The sequence below is a fragment of the Lygodium microphyllum genome, chromosome 9 (genome assembly GCF_053477565.2).
Source record: "Lygodium microphyllum isolate KBCC chromosome 9, Lygodium_microphyllum_v1.1.10, whole genome shotgun sequence".
NCBI classification, from domain to species: domain Eukaryota; kingdom Viridiplantae; phylum Streptophyta; class Polypodiopsida; order Schizaeales; family Lygodiaceae; genus Lygodium; species Lygodium microphyllum.
The window spans coordinates 59,889,713-59,907,925 of record NC_141143.1 but is presented as its reverse complement, the minus strand read 5'-3'; the positions used below and the strand labels follow the sequence as shown (position 1 = coordinate 59,907,925).

The following is an 18,213-nucleotide window of genomic DNA, read 5'->3' as shown; positions in this document are numbered from 1 at the left end:
TGTGGAGCTATTCCTTGGCCTAAGTGTCCTTTTTCTTTTCCCGAAGATTTTGATGAGGACAACCATGATGAAGCTATGCTTATGTGGGACATTGTTGAAAGGCATTGAGATTTATTATGACTCTTTTTTATTTTTAGGCACTATTACGATCGAAATTGACCTCAAGTTCTCTTTGAGGCACCTTGGTAGTTGCTTGATCGTCCACTCCTTGGATATCTATGGTTCTACTCTGGTGGTTCTTTGTTGTATATGATTATCCTTGTATCATTTCAAGTTTCATTCATACATACTGCATCCTCTCCTTTTTCCAAATCCCTCTTCCTCTTCCTCTTCTCCTTTCTTCTCATTCTTATCCAGAATGCATAGGCCCCTTTGTGATCTATCTTTAAGTTGCACATTTTATATGTGTAGGTTGATTTTATATAAAATTCTAAATGTATTTTTTAATGAACGTATGAAACAACGTATTATATTCTCAATTTTTTTTTTGTGTACGTTCTATACCATACATATTTGCGTACTGAATGTATCGCACTAAATGTATGAAATCACTATAATAGAAGGTGTTTGTCTGATGATGAGCTTTAATGTTATATCTAGTGGGAATGTTTTCAAGCCTAATATCATGATGCAAATCAAACTTGTTTATTGAAACTAAATAGAGGAAACTTGATTTGAAAGAGCTCTCCTTTGATAAGGATAGATATGAATTGGAACTGGTAAAAAAAAAAAACAGTAGTTCCTTGTGAATGATACTAGCTTGAGTAGTTGTGATTCACCTGAGGAGAGTAATAGCAAAAAAAGGGCACACTGTAAAGATCCTTTTGTGGCTTGGTATAGTTTTTGTTTTTGTTGCTGTCATCAGATTTGCAATGGTTATGGTTTTTATTTGCTTTCCAACTTGAAAACATCTTAGTGATGCCATCATCTTGTAGTGAGTTTATTGGGGAATGACACATACTTGTTAATGAGATGACGTGTAGTAATCATAGGAGAATGACACATAATTCTTGTCAACAAAATGAGAAATGGACTTAAAAATGATTCAATTAAACTTCACTAAGATTTCGAAATTTAATTGTGGTACCTCTAGCTCTTGGCATGGTGGCCATTGCACCGGTCGGTAGCAAACTATTTGACATTTGGCATGGAGTGGGCAAATATACAGGCTGTGTGGTACAAGAGTACGGTAAAGGAAACAAGGTGTAATGTGAAACTTTCATTAAATTGAAACTTTGTACCTTAGAGTTAAGTTACATTGAAACTTTTGCCCAGTAAGTAGTCACTTAAGTTATAAAGTAGGCATACTGCTTAAGCAACTCACTTACCATTAATCACTGAAGCATTAATTTGTTAGCTTGCCTATTTTAGTTTGCCAGTCTGTCATCGCTTGGTTGTGAGCTCTGTTAGAGTTTGATGGAGACATAGAAGCTTTGACTGAGTTTTGTGTGCATTTCTTTCCCTTATGCACATTTTATTGTGTATTTCTTAGGTTTGTTAGGCATTTTAGAGCCTGTGTCATCCTGTCAATCAATTTCCGGCTCCTATAGGCTGCTAATTTGCAACTGCTCTAAGACTTCCACATCAGTATTTTTTGCAACTTTTTATTGGAGTTGGAGTGCATATTTTGCACTCGGCCTAGTTAGGGCCAGGTTGGTGAGATCAGGTTGCCGGTTTTGGAGTTTTTTGGCTATTTATAGCTAACAAACTTGGCTGGGGCAGATCATTCTCTTTTGCAGGTGGTTGGTGCACACCCCGACTTTGATATCCCTCTCCATCTCTGGTGCTGCCAAAACTGATCAGTCCATTCTCTCTCTCCTTCTATATTCAGCATTCATTTTAGATTTAGTGCAGTTTATCACTTCACATTATCTTCTCTTTTTGCTGTCTCTCTCTTTCCCTTTCTCTATGTTTGTGATTCTCTTTCATTGCGCACTCTCACATGGTATGATCACCTAAGTGAGGACACAAAGTTTGCAGCCAAAGAGGACCACTGTTGCTGAAACACATATTTCGGCCTGCTGTTTATTGCTGCAAATGCAAATTTTTTGATGTGGATGGGTGTGTACTACAAAGGTGGGACACCTGCAACCCTTCTATCTTGTAGGTGTAGCTGGTTTTCTTGTGTTCGGGCTCTCCAACAGTAAAATGCAGTAGCCTTTGTATGTTTGCAGGTTGAAAGAAGATGTCTTAACACCGGTTCAATGTCTTTGACGACTCAAACGAGGAGGTTTTTCATTACTCCTTTTAACAGCGGTGTGATTGTTGGAGCTCATCGAGCCCTTTTTGTAGGGCAAGGTTAGGCACGGAGATTGAGGTAGACAGACCTTACGCGCAGTGAGAGACAGAGAGTGCGAGTGAGTAGAGTAGAGGCTGAACACGTTTTTCGGTACAATGATAAGAGTACCACTTTAGGTTTTAGATAGATATATGTATGAAAGTACAATGTGCTAAGGGTGTGTTCACACCGGTGTACATATAAAAGACAGGATGACCCTTTATTCCCAACAATCTTCCACCTAAAGGCAATGTGCCTTAAGAGGAGAAAATAATCAGCTAAGTCTAAGTATGTACAAAGCTGAAATAAATATATCTATCCAACTTCCATTATCTGTCGGCAATGAGCAAACCGCTTTGCTGGAAAACCCTTCCTGAGAAGGTCTGCAGGATTATCATCCGTATGTACTTTGACAAGCTTAATGCTATTGCTGCCAAGTACATCTCTAATGAAGTGATACTTCACCTGTATGTGCTTTGTCTTTGCATGAAAGACAGGATTCCGTGCTAGCATGATAGCACTCTGACTATCACAATAGAGAACAAGTAACTCTGTGATGCCAAGCTCTCCCACCAGATGTGAAAGCCATAAAGCCTCCTTGTATGCCTCAGTGGTAGCTACATATTCTGCCTCTGTAGTAGACAATGCAACACACTTTTGTAGCCTGGAGATCCAAGAGACTGCTCCTCCTGTGAAAGTAAACACATACCCAAAAGTGGACTTCTTGCAGTCCGCATGACCAGCATAGTCAGCATCCGTAAAGCCAACAACAGATGCCTTTTGCTTTCCAAAGCAAATGCACAACTTCTTTGTGCCTTTGAGGTATCTCATAATAACTTTCACTGCCTCCCAGCGCTTCTTGCCAGGGCTTGCCATATGCTAATCACTTCCACTGCAAAAGCAATGTTAGGACGTGTAGCAACCATAGCATACATCAAATTGCCAATAGCTGAAGCATATGGTATCTTGGCCATTTTAGCCTTCTCATCATCAGATGTAGGACTGTTCTCTGCATTGAGTTTTACATATGGAGGCAATGGAATCGCAATTGTTTTTCCCCCCTTCATATTGAAACGTTGCAAAACTTTGGAGATATACTTGTCTGAGATAGATAGAGTAAGCTTTTAGATCTATCTCTGAGTATTCGCATGTCAAGTATGTGATTTGCATCACCCAGATCCTTCATGTCAAAGCTGCTATGAAGACTTTGCTTCAATGAATCCAAAGCATGAGTATCCCTGCCAGCAATCAGAATGTCATCAACATACAAAACCAAGATAATCAGGCTGCCATCTGCTGTCTTCTTGGTGTACAAATAGTGATCCACTTGACTTCTATGAAAGCCTTGGGACTGCATGAATGTATGAAACTTATGACACCATTCTCTTGGTGCTTGTTTCAGCCCATGCAGACTCCTTTTGAGTTTACATACCATTTTTTCTTTCCCTTGTTCAATAAACCCTTCAGGCTGTTGCATATATATGTCTTCATGCAAATCACCATGTAAAAACGCAGTCTTTACATCCATCTACATGAGCTCCATATCCTCAACTGCAACCAAGCCCAAAATGGTTCTCAATGTAGTCATCTTGATTACAGGAGAGAAAATCTCATCAAAGTCAATTCCATACTCCTGCTTGTACCTCTTTGCAACCAATCTTGCTTTGTACTTTGGTGAGGAAGCTGAAGTGACCTTCATTTTGTAAACCCATTTGCATGGAAGGGTTTTCTGTCCTTTAGGCAACTGCTCCAAGTCCCAAGTGCCGTTTTTTTCAAGAGATTCCATCTTTGACAGCATGGCTTTATACCATTTCTTGCTGTCCTGCCTGTCCATTGCTTCCTTGAAGTTAGACGGTTCACCACAGTCTGTCAACATGACATACTCAGCCACATTAATTGCACCAGGAACATATCTGTCAGGTTGTCTAGTAGCCCTAGACAATTCCTAGTTGTTCTTGCACATGTAATTGCTCATTTTCATAGGCAATAGTTGGCTGATCATTTCCAGCATCATTTACAGCAGATATTTGTTGCTGTAGAGCGGGCACATTTTGCTGTCCAAAAGGTATTTCTTCCCGTAATACAACCCTACGGATCTCCTCAATCTTTTCGGGCTGTTTGTGCATGGGATCTTCCCGGAAGATAACATCATTGATGCATACTATTTTTCTTTTCTCGGGATCCCACAATTTATACCCCATTTCACTCTTGTCACCATATCCTAGGAAAATGCATTTACAGGACTTTGGCTCAAGTTTGCTGCATTTTTCTTTACGAATGTGCATAAAAGCCTTGCAGCCAAAAACTTTCAAATGAGCATATGAAGGTGGCTTGCCCGACCACGCTTCTTTGGGAACTCCCCCCCCCCCCCCCCCAAAGGACTTGTTTGGTGACCGAATTAATCAAGTGAATGGCTGTCATAATAGCCTTTGCCCAAAAGCCATGGGGTAATGCAGCATGAGATAGCATCGTACGGACCTTATTCTGTATGGCCCGATTCATACGCTCTACAACTCCATTTTGGGGTGGATTACGAGGGGCAGTGAGCTTGCTCTTTATCCCTTTGTTGTCACAAAATGACTGAAAGGCTTTGGACACATATTTCCTACCATTGTCAGAACGAAGACACTTAAGTGTCTTATCTGTCTGATTTTCAGCCAATGCCAAGAATTTTTTGAACTTGTCAAGCACCTCATCCTTGCTACGAATAGGCTAAACCCAAACTTTCCGTGTAGCATCATCGACAAAGGTGACAAAATATTTTTTTCCCCCTAAAGATAATCTTGGCATTTGACATACATCCGAATGTACTAACTCTAGAGGAGAAGATTTTAAAGAAAGAGCCTTTTTGTGAGAAGTCTGTGTATGTTTGCTATAAATACAATGATCACAGTGCTCAAAATCAACATAACGAAGACAAGGCAAGTAACCCAAACGAGAAAGCACTTTCATTCATTTTTGACTCATGTGTCTCAACCGGCCATGTCACAAAGAAACACTTGGCTGCTCGGTCACGGCAACAACATGATCAAACACACTAGATACATGAAGTGGATACAACGTATCACTCTTGCAACCTTTGGCAATAACGCTAGATCCCTTATAGATCTTCCATTTTCCATCACCAAAGGTGGTATGAAAACCATCATCATCTAGCTGCCCTGTGCTAATCAAGCTCTTCTTGAGCTTAGGTACATGCCGTACTTGCTGAAGTATAAAGACAGAGCCATGTTGAAACTGTAATTGCACACTGTCAATACCTGTAATCTCACATGCATAGTTGTCCCCAACATGGACAACACCATGTCTACCCCCTGTTTAGGCGGAAAACCACTCACGATGAGGGGTGACATGAAAGGAAGCACCTGAATTGAGAATCTAGGTATATAGGTCATCATCTGTATTTGCAAGTAGAGCATGTGCACCAAAATGTGAAGAGACAAAGAGTACATCACTCCCACTATCACTGTCATGAGTGACTACATTGACCTCTTCAATTTTTACACTGCTCTTCTTAGGCTGACTGTCCTTTTTCTCTTCCTTGCAATCATCTGTCTTCTTGCCTTTTCCTTTCTCTTTCTTCCATTTGTAGCAGGCATGTTTAAAGTGACCTTTCTTGCCACAATGATGGCATTCACCATCTTTGCCACGTGATTTACTGCGTCCCTTGCCATCATATTTGCCCTTTTGCTGTGATTTGCCCCTAGTATGCAAAGCACTGGAAGACTTACTGGATGCATTGTTCTGCCGATTCATCTCTTCCATAAGTAGAGCACTCTCTACATCGGCATACAAAAGGATCACATTAGAATTGCTCATAGCAGTCCTGAATGTATCCCAACTCTTTGGTAGAGTGCAAAGCAAGAAAGTAGCCTAAATTCCTCATCACTTCCATAAGTAGAGCACTCTCTACATTAGCATACAAAAGGACCACATTAGAATTGCTCATAGCAGTCCTGAATGTATCCCAACTCTCTGGTAGAGTGCAAAGCAAGAAAGTAGCCTAAATTCCTCATCAATCAAGAACTTCAAGGCAACCAACTGGCTGAAAATGGAGTTAAACTCACTCAAGTGAGTAGACATTGCTGTACCTTCTTTCATACGCAAATCCATAAGTTTTTCAGCTAATACACTTTGCTTGTAGCACTCTTCTGTGCATACAGTTCTTCCAATCTAGTCCATATAGCATATGCAGAATCCAAACCTTCAATGTTGAACAGCAAGGCAGCAGAAATCGATAGCTCTATGGTTGAGCGTGCAAGCTCATTCAACTCATCCCAATCATCTTGATCCATGTCCGCGGGCTTTACCCTTTTAGTTTTGATTGGCTTTGCTTGCTTCTTTTGTAACAGGATATTGTAGCACTGTTTTTGCCACACTGCAAAATTATGTGCGCCTTCAAGCTTCTTTATATGCATCAAATTACTGCTGTCATTGCTGCTAGCCATGGTTTTCAGCCCAAATGTGACCAAAAAACTATTAAATGCAAGCCCAAATTGTCACCCAAGTGACCAAGGTACAAACAAGTACCAATCAGCAATAAATGACCATGCACAAGTACAGATTTCAGATCTGTAATTAAATTTTTAGAAGTGCCAAAACAAGTGCTACAGCATTATCCAACTGATTACAGCTATTCCAAGGGCATGTGCATCACGTTACATGAGAAAACACAAAATTTCAGCTGTAATTTCTGTTGTACATGTATCCACAGGCATAAAATTTGACACAAACGGGCAAAACCCCAAAATTTTGTGCTCAAAAGCGTCAAACACACATCTGCATTTCCTGTGTCATGCATAGGATTGTCCAATTTTGCCAAAATAAAGCAATTTCAGCAAAACTCCCAAATTTTACCAAGTGTTGATGTCCAAATTGCGCGGAATTCAACCTGCATGTACATAAAATGACCAAATGCTGCACAAATGTTGCCCAAATCGCAAAAGCCCTATCTCTATGGGCACATCAATGTTTTGCATTCTTCTCAGGAGTCTAGAATGCGGCATTGTGTCAAAGGCCTTGTGAAAGTCCACAAAACAGTAGTAGATCTTTTTCTTGAATGCCTTGCATCTTCGATGATTGCCCTCAATGTAAAGATATGGTTTAGAGCTGTATATCCCCTCTTGAAGCCTGCCTGGCCTTTTGATCTCAAGCCATGCATCTTAGCCCATTCACTCAATGCTTGTTCCACAATAGCGCCATATATTTTGGCCAGCATGTGTATGTGTGGATTTTTCTTGATGAGTTTGTTGTTACGCTGAGTGAAGTGTTTGCTAAAATATGGTTTACTGGCTGTAAGGTTTCTAAAGGCCAGTTTCACTTCTTAATGAGGTGGTACATTTATTTGGTGGGTCTGAATATTCCTAATATTATGTGAGTTTCTGTTCTCTTTGTGCTAATGATGGGGATTGATTATACACTTAAAAAGTTCCATATTGTGATAGAAAGTTTTTTTGTCACTAAGCATTTTATAGTTGTATGTTATTGAAGAACATTTGAGTTAGTAATTCATGTGGTTATAAAATTTGAACGATTCTTTGGCTAAAGTTCAGTAAATTTCATTCAAGAGTGGACCTCTGCACTATTATTTCAATAGCTGCCGCTTGCCTTTTCATGATTACTCCTTGAAAGCAGATCTTTGATACATTTCTGTGGCTTTTTTTCCATCTCTTTGAACTTGGTTGTAGGTGCATGGTCCTGGGGCTGATATTGACACTCTTTGCATTGGTCCTCGACATGCCACTAGAGAGGTTAATGACTACCTTGTTTTCCTTCCTTTCTGCTTCCTTGTGCCACTTGTTTAGGTCTCATGGTTATCATGTATGATATTGCAGGAAGACTTTTTCATTGTGCTACATGACATGCTCATGGAAATGCCAGAAGTCACAGAGCTTCATCCTGTTCCAGATGCACATGTTCCTGTGTTGAAGTTCAAGTTCAATGGCATTTCTATAGATCTTGTCTATGCTAGGCTTGCCTTGTGGGTTATACCTGAGGTGAATATTCGAAGTGTTATTTGATGTTTCAACGATGGACATCTAGTGTTTGCATATGGTTCTTGTTTATGATCAGCGTAGTTTTCCCCGCTATGACTGACAAGTAAACTTTTGGTCAGCCCTACTCTCCTGCAAGGCAAATCTGCAGGAGGATTTGCACCATTCTGTAACAGAAAATCCTGTCTGGTGTAGGATCTTGATATCTCTCAGGAGTCTATTCTCTTGAATGTGGATGAGCAAAGTGTGCGTAGTTTAAATGGTTGTAGGGTTACCGATCAGATTCTACGGCTTGTACCAAACATACAGGTTGACTTAAGATAGCTTTTGTATGCAAATGACAGTGCCACTTATTCTAATTCAGATGTTATAGCCTGACATTTGATTTTTTGTTCAGCACTTTCGGACTACTCTGAGATGCTTGAAACTTTGGGCTAGAAGACGGGGAGTTTATTCAAATGTATGCTATATATATATATATAATACACAAATACCGAAGTTCAGTTGCAAGTCAAATGACTTCTATGGTCAGCTTGTGTTATGTAAAATTTTCAGGTCACAGGTTTTCTCGGTGGAGTCAATTGGGCTTTGTTAGTGGCTCGTATCTGCCAGCTGTATCCCAATGCTGTTCCCAGTATGCTTATTTCTCGCTTTTTTCGAGTATACACCCAATGGAGATGGCCAAATCCTGTAATGCTGTGTGAAATAGAAGAAGGATCTTTAGGTCTTCCTGTTTGGGACCCTCGAAGGCATCCTCGCGATCGCACACACTTGATGCCAATAATAACACCTGCATATCCATGTATGAATTCTAGCTACAATGTTTCTACTAGCACACTACGAGTTATGACACAGCAATTTGAGATCGGTAATGATGTGTGCAAGGTATCCATGAATGACACTCTTTTTGCTTTTCATCTCATCTCGTGCGTCTTTGGTTTGTGAGTTGGAAGTCTACTTTCTGCACTTTGTGGACTGGTCTTAATTGACTTTCTTAGTGGCAGGCGGTTGAGTTGAGGCAAGCAGAATGGAGTGCCCTCTTTGAGGTCTACCCATTTTTTGAGGCCTACAAAAATTATTTGCAAATTGATATTACAGCTGCAGATGAGGATGACTTGCGGGCATGGAAAGGTTGGGTGGAGTCGCGCCTTAGACAATTGACATTGAAGGTGCCTTCTACACAACTAATTTGCTGGATGCTGGTCATTTACTACTTTATTGGTAACAGTAGTTGCGGTGCTGCAGAAAACACATTGTAGTGACATATGTAAGTGGCTTGCTGACTAGATTGAACGTGACACCTTTGGTATGCTCCTATGCCATCCGTATCCCTGTGAATATGTGGATACGTCTAGGCAAGTTCAGCACACTGCATTTTTTATGGGCTTACAGCGTAAGCAGGGTGTTCCTGTTCGGGAAGGTCAGCAGTTTGACATTCGTGGAACAGTGGAAGAGTTCCGGCATTCTGTGAATTTATATTATAATTGGAAGCCAGGCATGGAGATATCTGTTTCACATGTTCGGCGCAAGCAGATTCCAGCTTTTGTGTTTCCTGGTGGTATTCGTCCTATTAGGCCACAGAGGGTTCCTGGACCAAGCCAGGCAGGAGAGGAAGTAGATGACTCAGTAGGTGATAAGAGTAAAAGAAAATCTGATGGGTCTTTAGAAAACATAAAAAGATGTAAAGTTGAGGCTGCTGTTACTTCAGAAGTGCACTTAAGCAGCGTTGAAGAAACATCCAGGGGGAGCAACCCATCAGAGTCATTGGTGCAACTTACAAATCAAGACATCTGTCCTAAAGGGGTTGCAAATGGGCAATCTTCAACTGCATTTGATCTGTTACAGAAATGTGGAGTAGGAAGTACGGAAAAATACATCCATCACTTGGAAGTCAGGGATTCTAGAAACCCAAAAATCAAAGGTAATGGGTCAGGGTCAGGCAAAGGAGTAAGCACAGGGTCACTTCCCGTATCTTCTCATGCTTCCGATTGGCAAAGTGGATCTATTGTTGAAGAACTAGAGGTGCGCCTTCTATTTCAACTAGTTGCTGTGGTTTGCTGGCAAGAAATGGTTTACAAAAGTGTCATTTTTAAGATGGTTAGAAATTTTGTTTCCAATCAGTTGTATTGGCTTTGTTGGTTGACTATCAAGTCTACAGTGAAATTGGATATTGCCTCGGGAGGCCATGCTGTTGGGAACACTGCTGCTTCTAGGAAGCCACTTATCAGGTTGCTTCTGGTTTCTTTTCATTAGACTTGCAAAACAAGGATCTTAGTTTTTTCAATTGTTCATGTTCTTCTTTTCCAGGGGTGTTGCTTCATGCAAGAAAAACAGACTAGGCTTGGTTGATTGACTGTTTGGGTTTTTTGTTTGCAGATTGAATTTGCCCCTCGACAGCTTGATGTAATGGGTTACTGGTCAAATTGTGATGTCTGTAAGTGGTTATCCTTTGTTGCATTTCGGCTTCCAAATGTGGGCGGCACAAACTTGGTGCAGATGCATGCTTCAAGTTTAGAAATGTGGAGGTTTTCATTCAACAAGGGGACTTTTAGCAGGCTCTTTTATTACAACTACACTGTTTCACATCCACAACAGGGTGATCACCCTACCAGTAATATTTGATTGCATTGTACAATGAGGTTGGCAGCTGAGAATAATGTTGGACTGCTGGAGATGCCAATGCAGGACCTTCAAGCAATTACTTTGTATGAAAAGAGAGGAATGTTCCGAAACGATCTTCTTGAAGTATTTTGTAGGCCAACCTGTGGCTGAACTTGTACGTTTATGTGCGGTATACATTCATGCCACTCCATGAGGAAGTCATCTCTCCTTCACGTGTTTGGTTTTTTAAGAATTCCTTTGTTGTTAAGTAACAAACATGAAGTAAATGCCTACTAGTCTTAAGTTAGATTGCTACTTTGGACAGTTACACCGGAATAAATCAGAGTGCAGCATATCTAAATTTATTTCAACTGTTAGCTTTTGAGTGGTTATTCAAGTTGCCAATTTTTTGTGAAACCAATATTTGACTAAGCTTATGCACAAAGAGCGTCACCAAGAATGCTTGAAACACTAGGAAAACACATGGAATAGTGTTAGCATTAGCAAGGGAAGTACAATGACGAAGATTGTAGTACGGTCTTGCAAAGAAGGAAATGAAGTGGTTACAAATGCTCTTGTACTTCTAGCTACGTTAGGGTTAAAAATGCTTCAAAAAATGCACTTTTATTAATCACGGGATGCCAAAAAAACCCAAAGAGAATTTGCCACGCGTGTAAGAATATGGTATTTTTGTGTGCTCTCTTTTGTAGATAGTAGAGTTCAGTTCGTGATTCTTTCTTTCTTTTTAGTCAAAATCTCCAAAGTTTGACATGTTTTGGTAGTCTTGGTTTTTATTTCCTTATAAAATTTAACAAAACATGATAAAGATATTGTGAAGTTAATAATGATTTTTTGAAAGTTCATATTTTTGGTGCTCAATATATTTTCATTATTTTTTTAAATATTCATTTACTTCATTCATCTATCTCGGTGAGCTTTTTTCTTTGCGAATTTAATCTGAGTATGATATCTAGAAGATGTCATTGTTTAGTAAACTCTTGTATCCTCTCTAGCTAGGGAGTTGACGCAAAGTGAGAGCACAAAATCTTTAGCATAAATGATTAGATTACCATGTTGTCCTTTTGTAAAGGCTCTCATAAGGTGAAAAAAAAAAACGAGAGATTATAAATCATCATTTGGATTTATCATTGCTTTCAAAATTATGTTTGAAGGGTGGTTTGTAAAAGTGTAACAAGTTTTTCATAGTCAAGGATATGTATTTTTATCTAAAACAAAGGTGTTTTTCATCAAACACATTGTAATTCGAGTTGACAATGTATGTAATATTTTTATATTTAAGCAAGTATCAATAACAAATTCTTGGTTGTAGATATATTTTTGTCAATGAGTATTGAATGACAATTTGTAAGAAGCTCAAGTGAAATGTTTCATTCAATTTATTAGGTATTCGTAGATATTATTTATGTTGATGAGGGTTTTTTTAGTGAGTAAAGGGTTTTTATATATTATGCATGCTATATGGTTTCCTTTAAAGAAGATATATATGGATATATTGAGGATTTATCATTATCAATTTGAATTTGTATTTTTAAATTGAGAGGTTTTTGATAAGATAACGATTGACATTTTTAAATTTAAAATATGTTAGGATATTAAAAAAATTCTTGATAGTTAGAAGGATCTCTAGAAGATTTTTTGTTATTATGGTTTATATCCTTGCATTTCTTTGTGGTGTACTTTAAAATAATACATTTACAAAGGACAAATGTATCTTGGCTAGGTAGAAATTTTGCAAAAGAGGAATTGGATAACTTTATAAAAAGACTGGAAATTTAGAGAGTATGATTATAAGAGCAAGACTATGAGGTATATTGTATGCTTTCAATCCTTGCATTTGCCTTACAACATTGAATGACAAACTCTCACTTTGGGCTTCGATTATATAAGATATAATTTAGGTATTCGTATATTTTTGGATTTTGATACAGATTGTATGTCCTTTAACCTTAAGATGCAAGTTATAGCACATGAAAAAAAAGGAGGCAAATGTCACTTTTGATTAGAGTCTAAAGGACGTAAGGGATATCTTGGAGTTGTTAGGCAGTATATATATCTTGGATATAAATTCAAAGTCTGATAAAATAATTAAAAAATGAGTTGAACGCTATTTCTTTTGTATGAGTTTGTCTCTTGTAATTGTATGTTTTGAGGTATAAGTATGAAAATAATTACTATATTTATATTAAAAAAGATTTTTATTAAATTAAGAGTTATAAAATTGAAGTGAAAATCTACGAGGATGCAAATTAACAAAGGAGATTTTTTCAAGTTTTTATTTGCATCCATTTATCTTTTTTTGTATTTAGTAATTTCTCAATCTTTGTTAGTAGTGTTTTTTTTTTTTTTTTGCTTTCTACAAAGATTTTGTCTCCTCAATGGCTTTTTTTGTTGTTGAAAGAATTTGACTTTGACAGGGATTCTTTTCTCTTCAGACTGAAGAGATGGATGAAACTTTAGAAGGAAAAGTGTCGTCATTTTTTTTTGAAGTTTACGTTGCTAGTCTTTACAAATAACTTGCCATTGCTCTTGCCCTCACTCTTAGTTGAAGATTTTTGTGGAGGAGAGTTGAGATAGATTGGTGTGATTGTCCTCTATACGTTGCTCTCTTATCTACTGCATATATGAGTTAGGGTAATTTTGACACTATGAGAAAATATATTAAGTTGGTGAATTGAAAAAGGGTTCTTAAAAGAATAAACAAAATGAAAGAGAGTTATATTCAATTTATCTATCTTGAGTATCTTTGAATCTAGTCTTGCAGATATTTGAAATCACTCTCTATCCACAAGTATACATATCACTTTACAACGGTGCTTCTTATTAGAGAAAGTTATATGGTTTTTAAAGGTAAAAAATATCCTTATATGTGGTGTCCAAGAAGGTAGTAAATAATTAATCAAAAAGTAAAAAGTATTTTATTTCACACATTTTTACTTGGCCATAGATATCACTTAAGAGAGTTCGTAAGGATAATTTCTTTGGTGAATATATCGATACATATAAGACTCCAATGTCCTCTGCAATGCGATATAATTTCTTTAGTGAGTATATCGATATATATAAGACTCCAATATTCTCTGTAAGTTGAAATATTAGTATGAAATAAATATAATAAAGAAGTATATATTGATTATTTTAAAACATTGCATATTCTTTAATGTAAGGTGAAATATTAGTACAAAATAAATATAATAAAGAAGTATATATTGATTATGTTAAAAAATTGCATATTCTTTAATGTAAGGAAAAAAAATATAGTAGTTTGTGATGGAATCAAAAGCTTTGAAAAATGTTACTTTGTTTGAAATAGATCTCGAAAAGAATTCCATTGATAATAGTTTATCAGCAATAAATATACTTAGAGATTTCTCGGTTAAGAGAAGCAATCAATGTCCCAAAGCTAGTAGCAAAAATAAACGAGTGTTATTTGCAATCAATAGCATAATCATTTTATATACTAAAAATTTTGAGAGTCAAAATGTCTTATCTTATGTAATAATAAACTATAGAATCTGACCATTTAATATTTTTTAAAACTAGTATGTACTTATCCTTAGGAGATATGTTAAGATAGTCCTCTTTCTCAAAAGTGCAAGAAACATTGACAACCATTTGTCTATGTATCTCTTCCATCCTCTTATAATTAAAAGAGCAAAGTACAATGATTTTTCTCTTGTGAGCATCATCCTCACTTTCTATGACCTCTTGTGTCTTTTCTTTATAGTCAAACTCTTGTTGAAATGTGGTTCTTGTTAGGTATAGCTATATCATATCCTCGATCTTTAGCCCTTTTACTTTTCTGGATAATTTTGGGAGAATATAAAGGATTTCAAAGGCTTTTTTATTAGTAGCATGCAAGGGCCTCAATACCTTGTTGAACTTGCATTTGATTTTGTTGACCATCCTAACATCTTTGTTCATCAAGGTGATCCTATGAGCATGAGTAGCAACAATGTTAGCATCATTCATTAAATCAATAATAAAGTCTTCAGCTGCCTCCTGAAGACAAAGAATCACTGCAAACTATCATTTCTTTTGCAGGACAGTTTCAGTCAATACCCTTGATAATCTATTAAAAATATCATTGACAACTTTGATAAAAGTTGTCTTTGAAATAATATGCTGTGTAGCTCTCTAGGCTTTTCTCATCTTACCAAAACACTTTGCATATAGTAAAACCTAGACATTCTCTTTCTCCTTGGCTCGAAAGGCTTACTTGAGCAAAAGAGCGCTTAGGTTGATCCGTTGGCCGATTAGGTGCTTTAGGGGAGGTTGGAACCTTGGCAGTTGTAAGAGAGGACCATCTAGTAAGATCATAGGGTTGGTTATTAATCACATAAATCTTGCCTTAGATAGGAGGAGAAAAAATAATCTCTATACTTGATTTCTTTGATTGCATGGTAGGAGACTGGGGAAAACCAGGGATATGAGGGATCTCAAGGGAGATAGCTTGTGAAATCTCTGATGGCCTTGCCTCTTGTTCACTATCCTTGCTCTTTATATAAGCTTTGATTGCTGTTGCTTTATCCTTGCTATCACTACCTAATAGAAAATGACAGGAAGAGCAATAAAAAACTATTTGCTGGAGGTATCCTCGATACTGTGTGTAAAGGATAAGTTGATACAGCCCAAGAACAGTGAAGCCAAATTTTTGTAGGGTTCTATTCGTGTTGTATTGTGGAGTAGCTAATATGACGTTAGCGCGTAAAGCATAATCTTGACATAATCTTTTTTGCTTTATATCGTGGAGCAGTTGATATGGCATGAGTACAACAAAGCGTTATCTCGGCAATATCCTTTTCGCTCCGTATCGTGGAGGAGCTGATAGGGCGTGACAGTGGCAAAGCGAAATCTCTATAGTGATTCGCGCTCTGTATCATGGAGGAGCAAACAAGCACGTTCAAAGGAGAGCCGATATGACGCGAGAGGCAAGAAGCACGAAGTTGCGAAGGGATCTTCCTCACATCGTATCGTGGATAATCAAGAAGCTCCAGCTTTGTTAGATGACTAAAATGAGTCATGTAAGCTAGGGCCCATCTTATATACTTGGTGTGGCCCATGATACGTGGCATTGTATAATTTACTAGGGTTTTCCACGGCTATCCACGTGGTTGCCACGTGGCAAGACACCCTGGTTTTGTATAAATACAAGTGATAAGGCTTTTGTTTGTTTTTTAACCAAATCTTGCACTCTAATTATTCTAGGATTTTGAAGCTATTTTCCAATTCCTTCTGTTGTTTTAGGTGCTATTTCCTTTCACTTGTTGTTGAAAGGATGATATGAAGTGAGGAGTGCAGTTCGTTAGGGCGTGCGAGTTTGTTTTCGCACATTATTGACATTTTATGATACAAAGCGAGGACACATTTTTTGTGTGGTTGGGTTCTTCTACTCGCACTATATCATGGACTCTGTGATGTTTGATGCAAAAGATATTCAAGGCTCCCCAAGATGTGGTCACTCCAAGGAGAAAAAGAAGAAGGTTGTCTTCAGGGTCAAGGGGTTTAGGTTGTGCTACCTTTTCTCCTAAAATGACCTCTACTTCTTCTCCTTGCTCATGTTTTAGCAAGTGTGGGAATTGACTAAGAAATCTCCAAGAAATGGTAAGTCAACATCGAGGATTCTTAGATTGTCTCAAATCACAGAGGTTTCTCCCTCAGAAAGGCTCCTAGGCTTTCTTCTTTAGGATGGCATGGAGTTATCTTACTATGCCATTACAAATGATATTTTCAGCCCTAATTGGGATATTGACCATGTGGTGAATTTTTGCAAAAGAAATTTTGTGGAGAAGTTTGCAAAGTTTGAGAGTTTAGCATTGCATGTGGTTGAAAAGGATACAAAAAGGAGCATGTTCATATTCCTATTGGGACCTCACCTTCAGAGAAGTAACTATTCACAAGGAAGTGTGAAGCTCATTCTCTTGATAGGTTTTGTTCACCACATGTGTTTTGTTCAGCTCGTTCTAGGAAATGCAGGCTTATGTTAAAAGTGACTGCATTCATTGTATATACTCTTGTTAAATATCTTATCAGATATGACAAACAACAATTGGAGGTAGAAAAATCTTCTAGCTTCTACCTTTTGGATGAGGTGGCAAATGAGAAGGATGTAGAGGAATGTTTGGACCCTCAGCAAGAAGCATATATTGCTGACAAACTAGATGTTGCCCAATTCAAAGTTGAGACCATTATTGAAAAAATCCACGTAAATGTAGATATTGTCTGACTCTCCTTCTTTCTATACTCTTCCTTCTCTTTCAACTTTTCCTATTAGCGACAAGGAATACATACTACTATCATACATCCAAAAGCTCTTTAATGTTAGGGAGGATTATTGTTTAGCAATCATTGTAGAGGCTTATGATGCTGCAAATGGCATAGTTGATGCCGAAAAGGAATTGAAAGAAGAGTTACTTAAAATGGACACTGAAATTGTAGACAACAAATTTATTGATGTAAGGGATGCCCTTTCTCTTTGCTTCAACAAGGTAAAGGATGCTAAGAAAGAGTTGGGGATTATTGATGAGGAGTTCAACTGTCTTCAAAACCGACTTGGAATTTCTAATTTTAGAAGAGAGCAGTTTAAGTATGTTAAAGAATTGCAAGATACCAATGAGACATCATCATTAATTAATATATGGAATCCACTAAGCTGGAACATAATGAAAATCAATCGGTACTATTATCTCCAATTTTGTAAGATACGCTAATATGTTTAATTTCGACTTTTATTTGATATTCATCTTTTTTAAAGTTGGAGATTGAAGATTTTGATAACTTCTTGGGATGGGGGAAAGGGTCGAGAGAGCTGGTGGTAGTTCATTGAAAGATGTTGCACCTGGCCATTACTTGGCAAGGATTGATCCTCATGTTTTCTTAGCATTTCATAACATCTTCTTAGAGGAAGCAACATGGCCTATACTATATATTAAGACACTTACAAGGCTACTTGGTTTCTCTGGGTTGCAGTATAAAATGCACAAGCTGATATTTTTGGAGAAGACAACAACAATTAGGATTTTTGGTTACCGTATTGGTTTCTTTGCTTCTAGAGCAAGATACTTTTTGGTCCTCTCATCTTATGCTTTGGTAGCAAATCAAATTGATATAAAATCCATAATTAGCTACAAGAGAATAAAATTTCTACATTATAGAGGAAAGATCCTTGAGGAGAAGGAAGATGTAAAGGCTATTGAGAGCTAGCTTTATAATTTTCTATCTTGAAAAATACTAGAAATTCTCAAGTTTCATTGTCATCTTTAGTTTTCATTCTTTGAAGCTATTGTAGAAAAAACCAAATGAGTAACTTCTCAAGAGCATTGC

At 37.6% G+C, this 18,213-nt stretch overlaps 1 protein-coding gene across 5 annotated transcripts in view; it reads left to right on the top strand.

Moving 5' to 3' along the window:
• LOC148031083 (nuclear poly(A) polymerase 4-like) overlaps window positions 1-11,125 on the top strand; it is a 56,501-nt gene extending 45,376 nt beyond the window's left edge. For 2 of the 5 annotated variants that reach the window (XM_087684611.1, XM_087684607.1), the window contains exons 5-13: window positions 7,966-8,028; window positions 8,113-8,274; window positions 8,467-8,580; window positions 8,669-8,731; window positions 8,827-9,156; window positions 9,270-9,440; window positions 9,559-10,293; window positions 10,393-10,499; window positions 10,648-11,125. In XM_087684611.1, coding sequence (XP_087540737.1) covers window positions 7,966-8,028; window positions 8,113-8,274; window positions 8,467-8,580; window positions 8,669-8,731; window positions 8,827-9,156; window positions 9,270-9,440; window positions 9,559-10,293; window positions 10,393-10,499; window positions 10,648-10,678 — 1,776 coding nt within the window. In that variant the 3' untranslated portion in view covers window positions 10,679-11,125. The remainder of the gene's footprint in view (window positions 1-7,965; window positions 8,029-8,112; window positions 8,275-8,466; window positions 8,581-8,668; window positions 8,732-8,826; window positions 9,157-9,269; window positions 9,441-9,558; window positions 10,294-10,392; window positions 10,500-10,647) is intronic. The other 3 variants (XM_087684609.1, XM_087684612.1, XM_087684610.1) reach the window with 3 other exon arrangements.
• The last annotated feature ends 7,088 nt before the right edge of the window (window positions 11,126-18,213 follow it).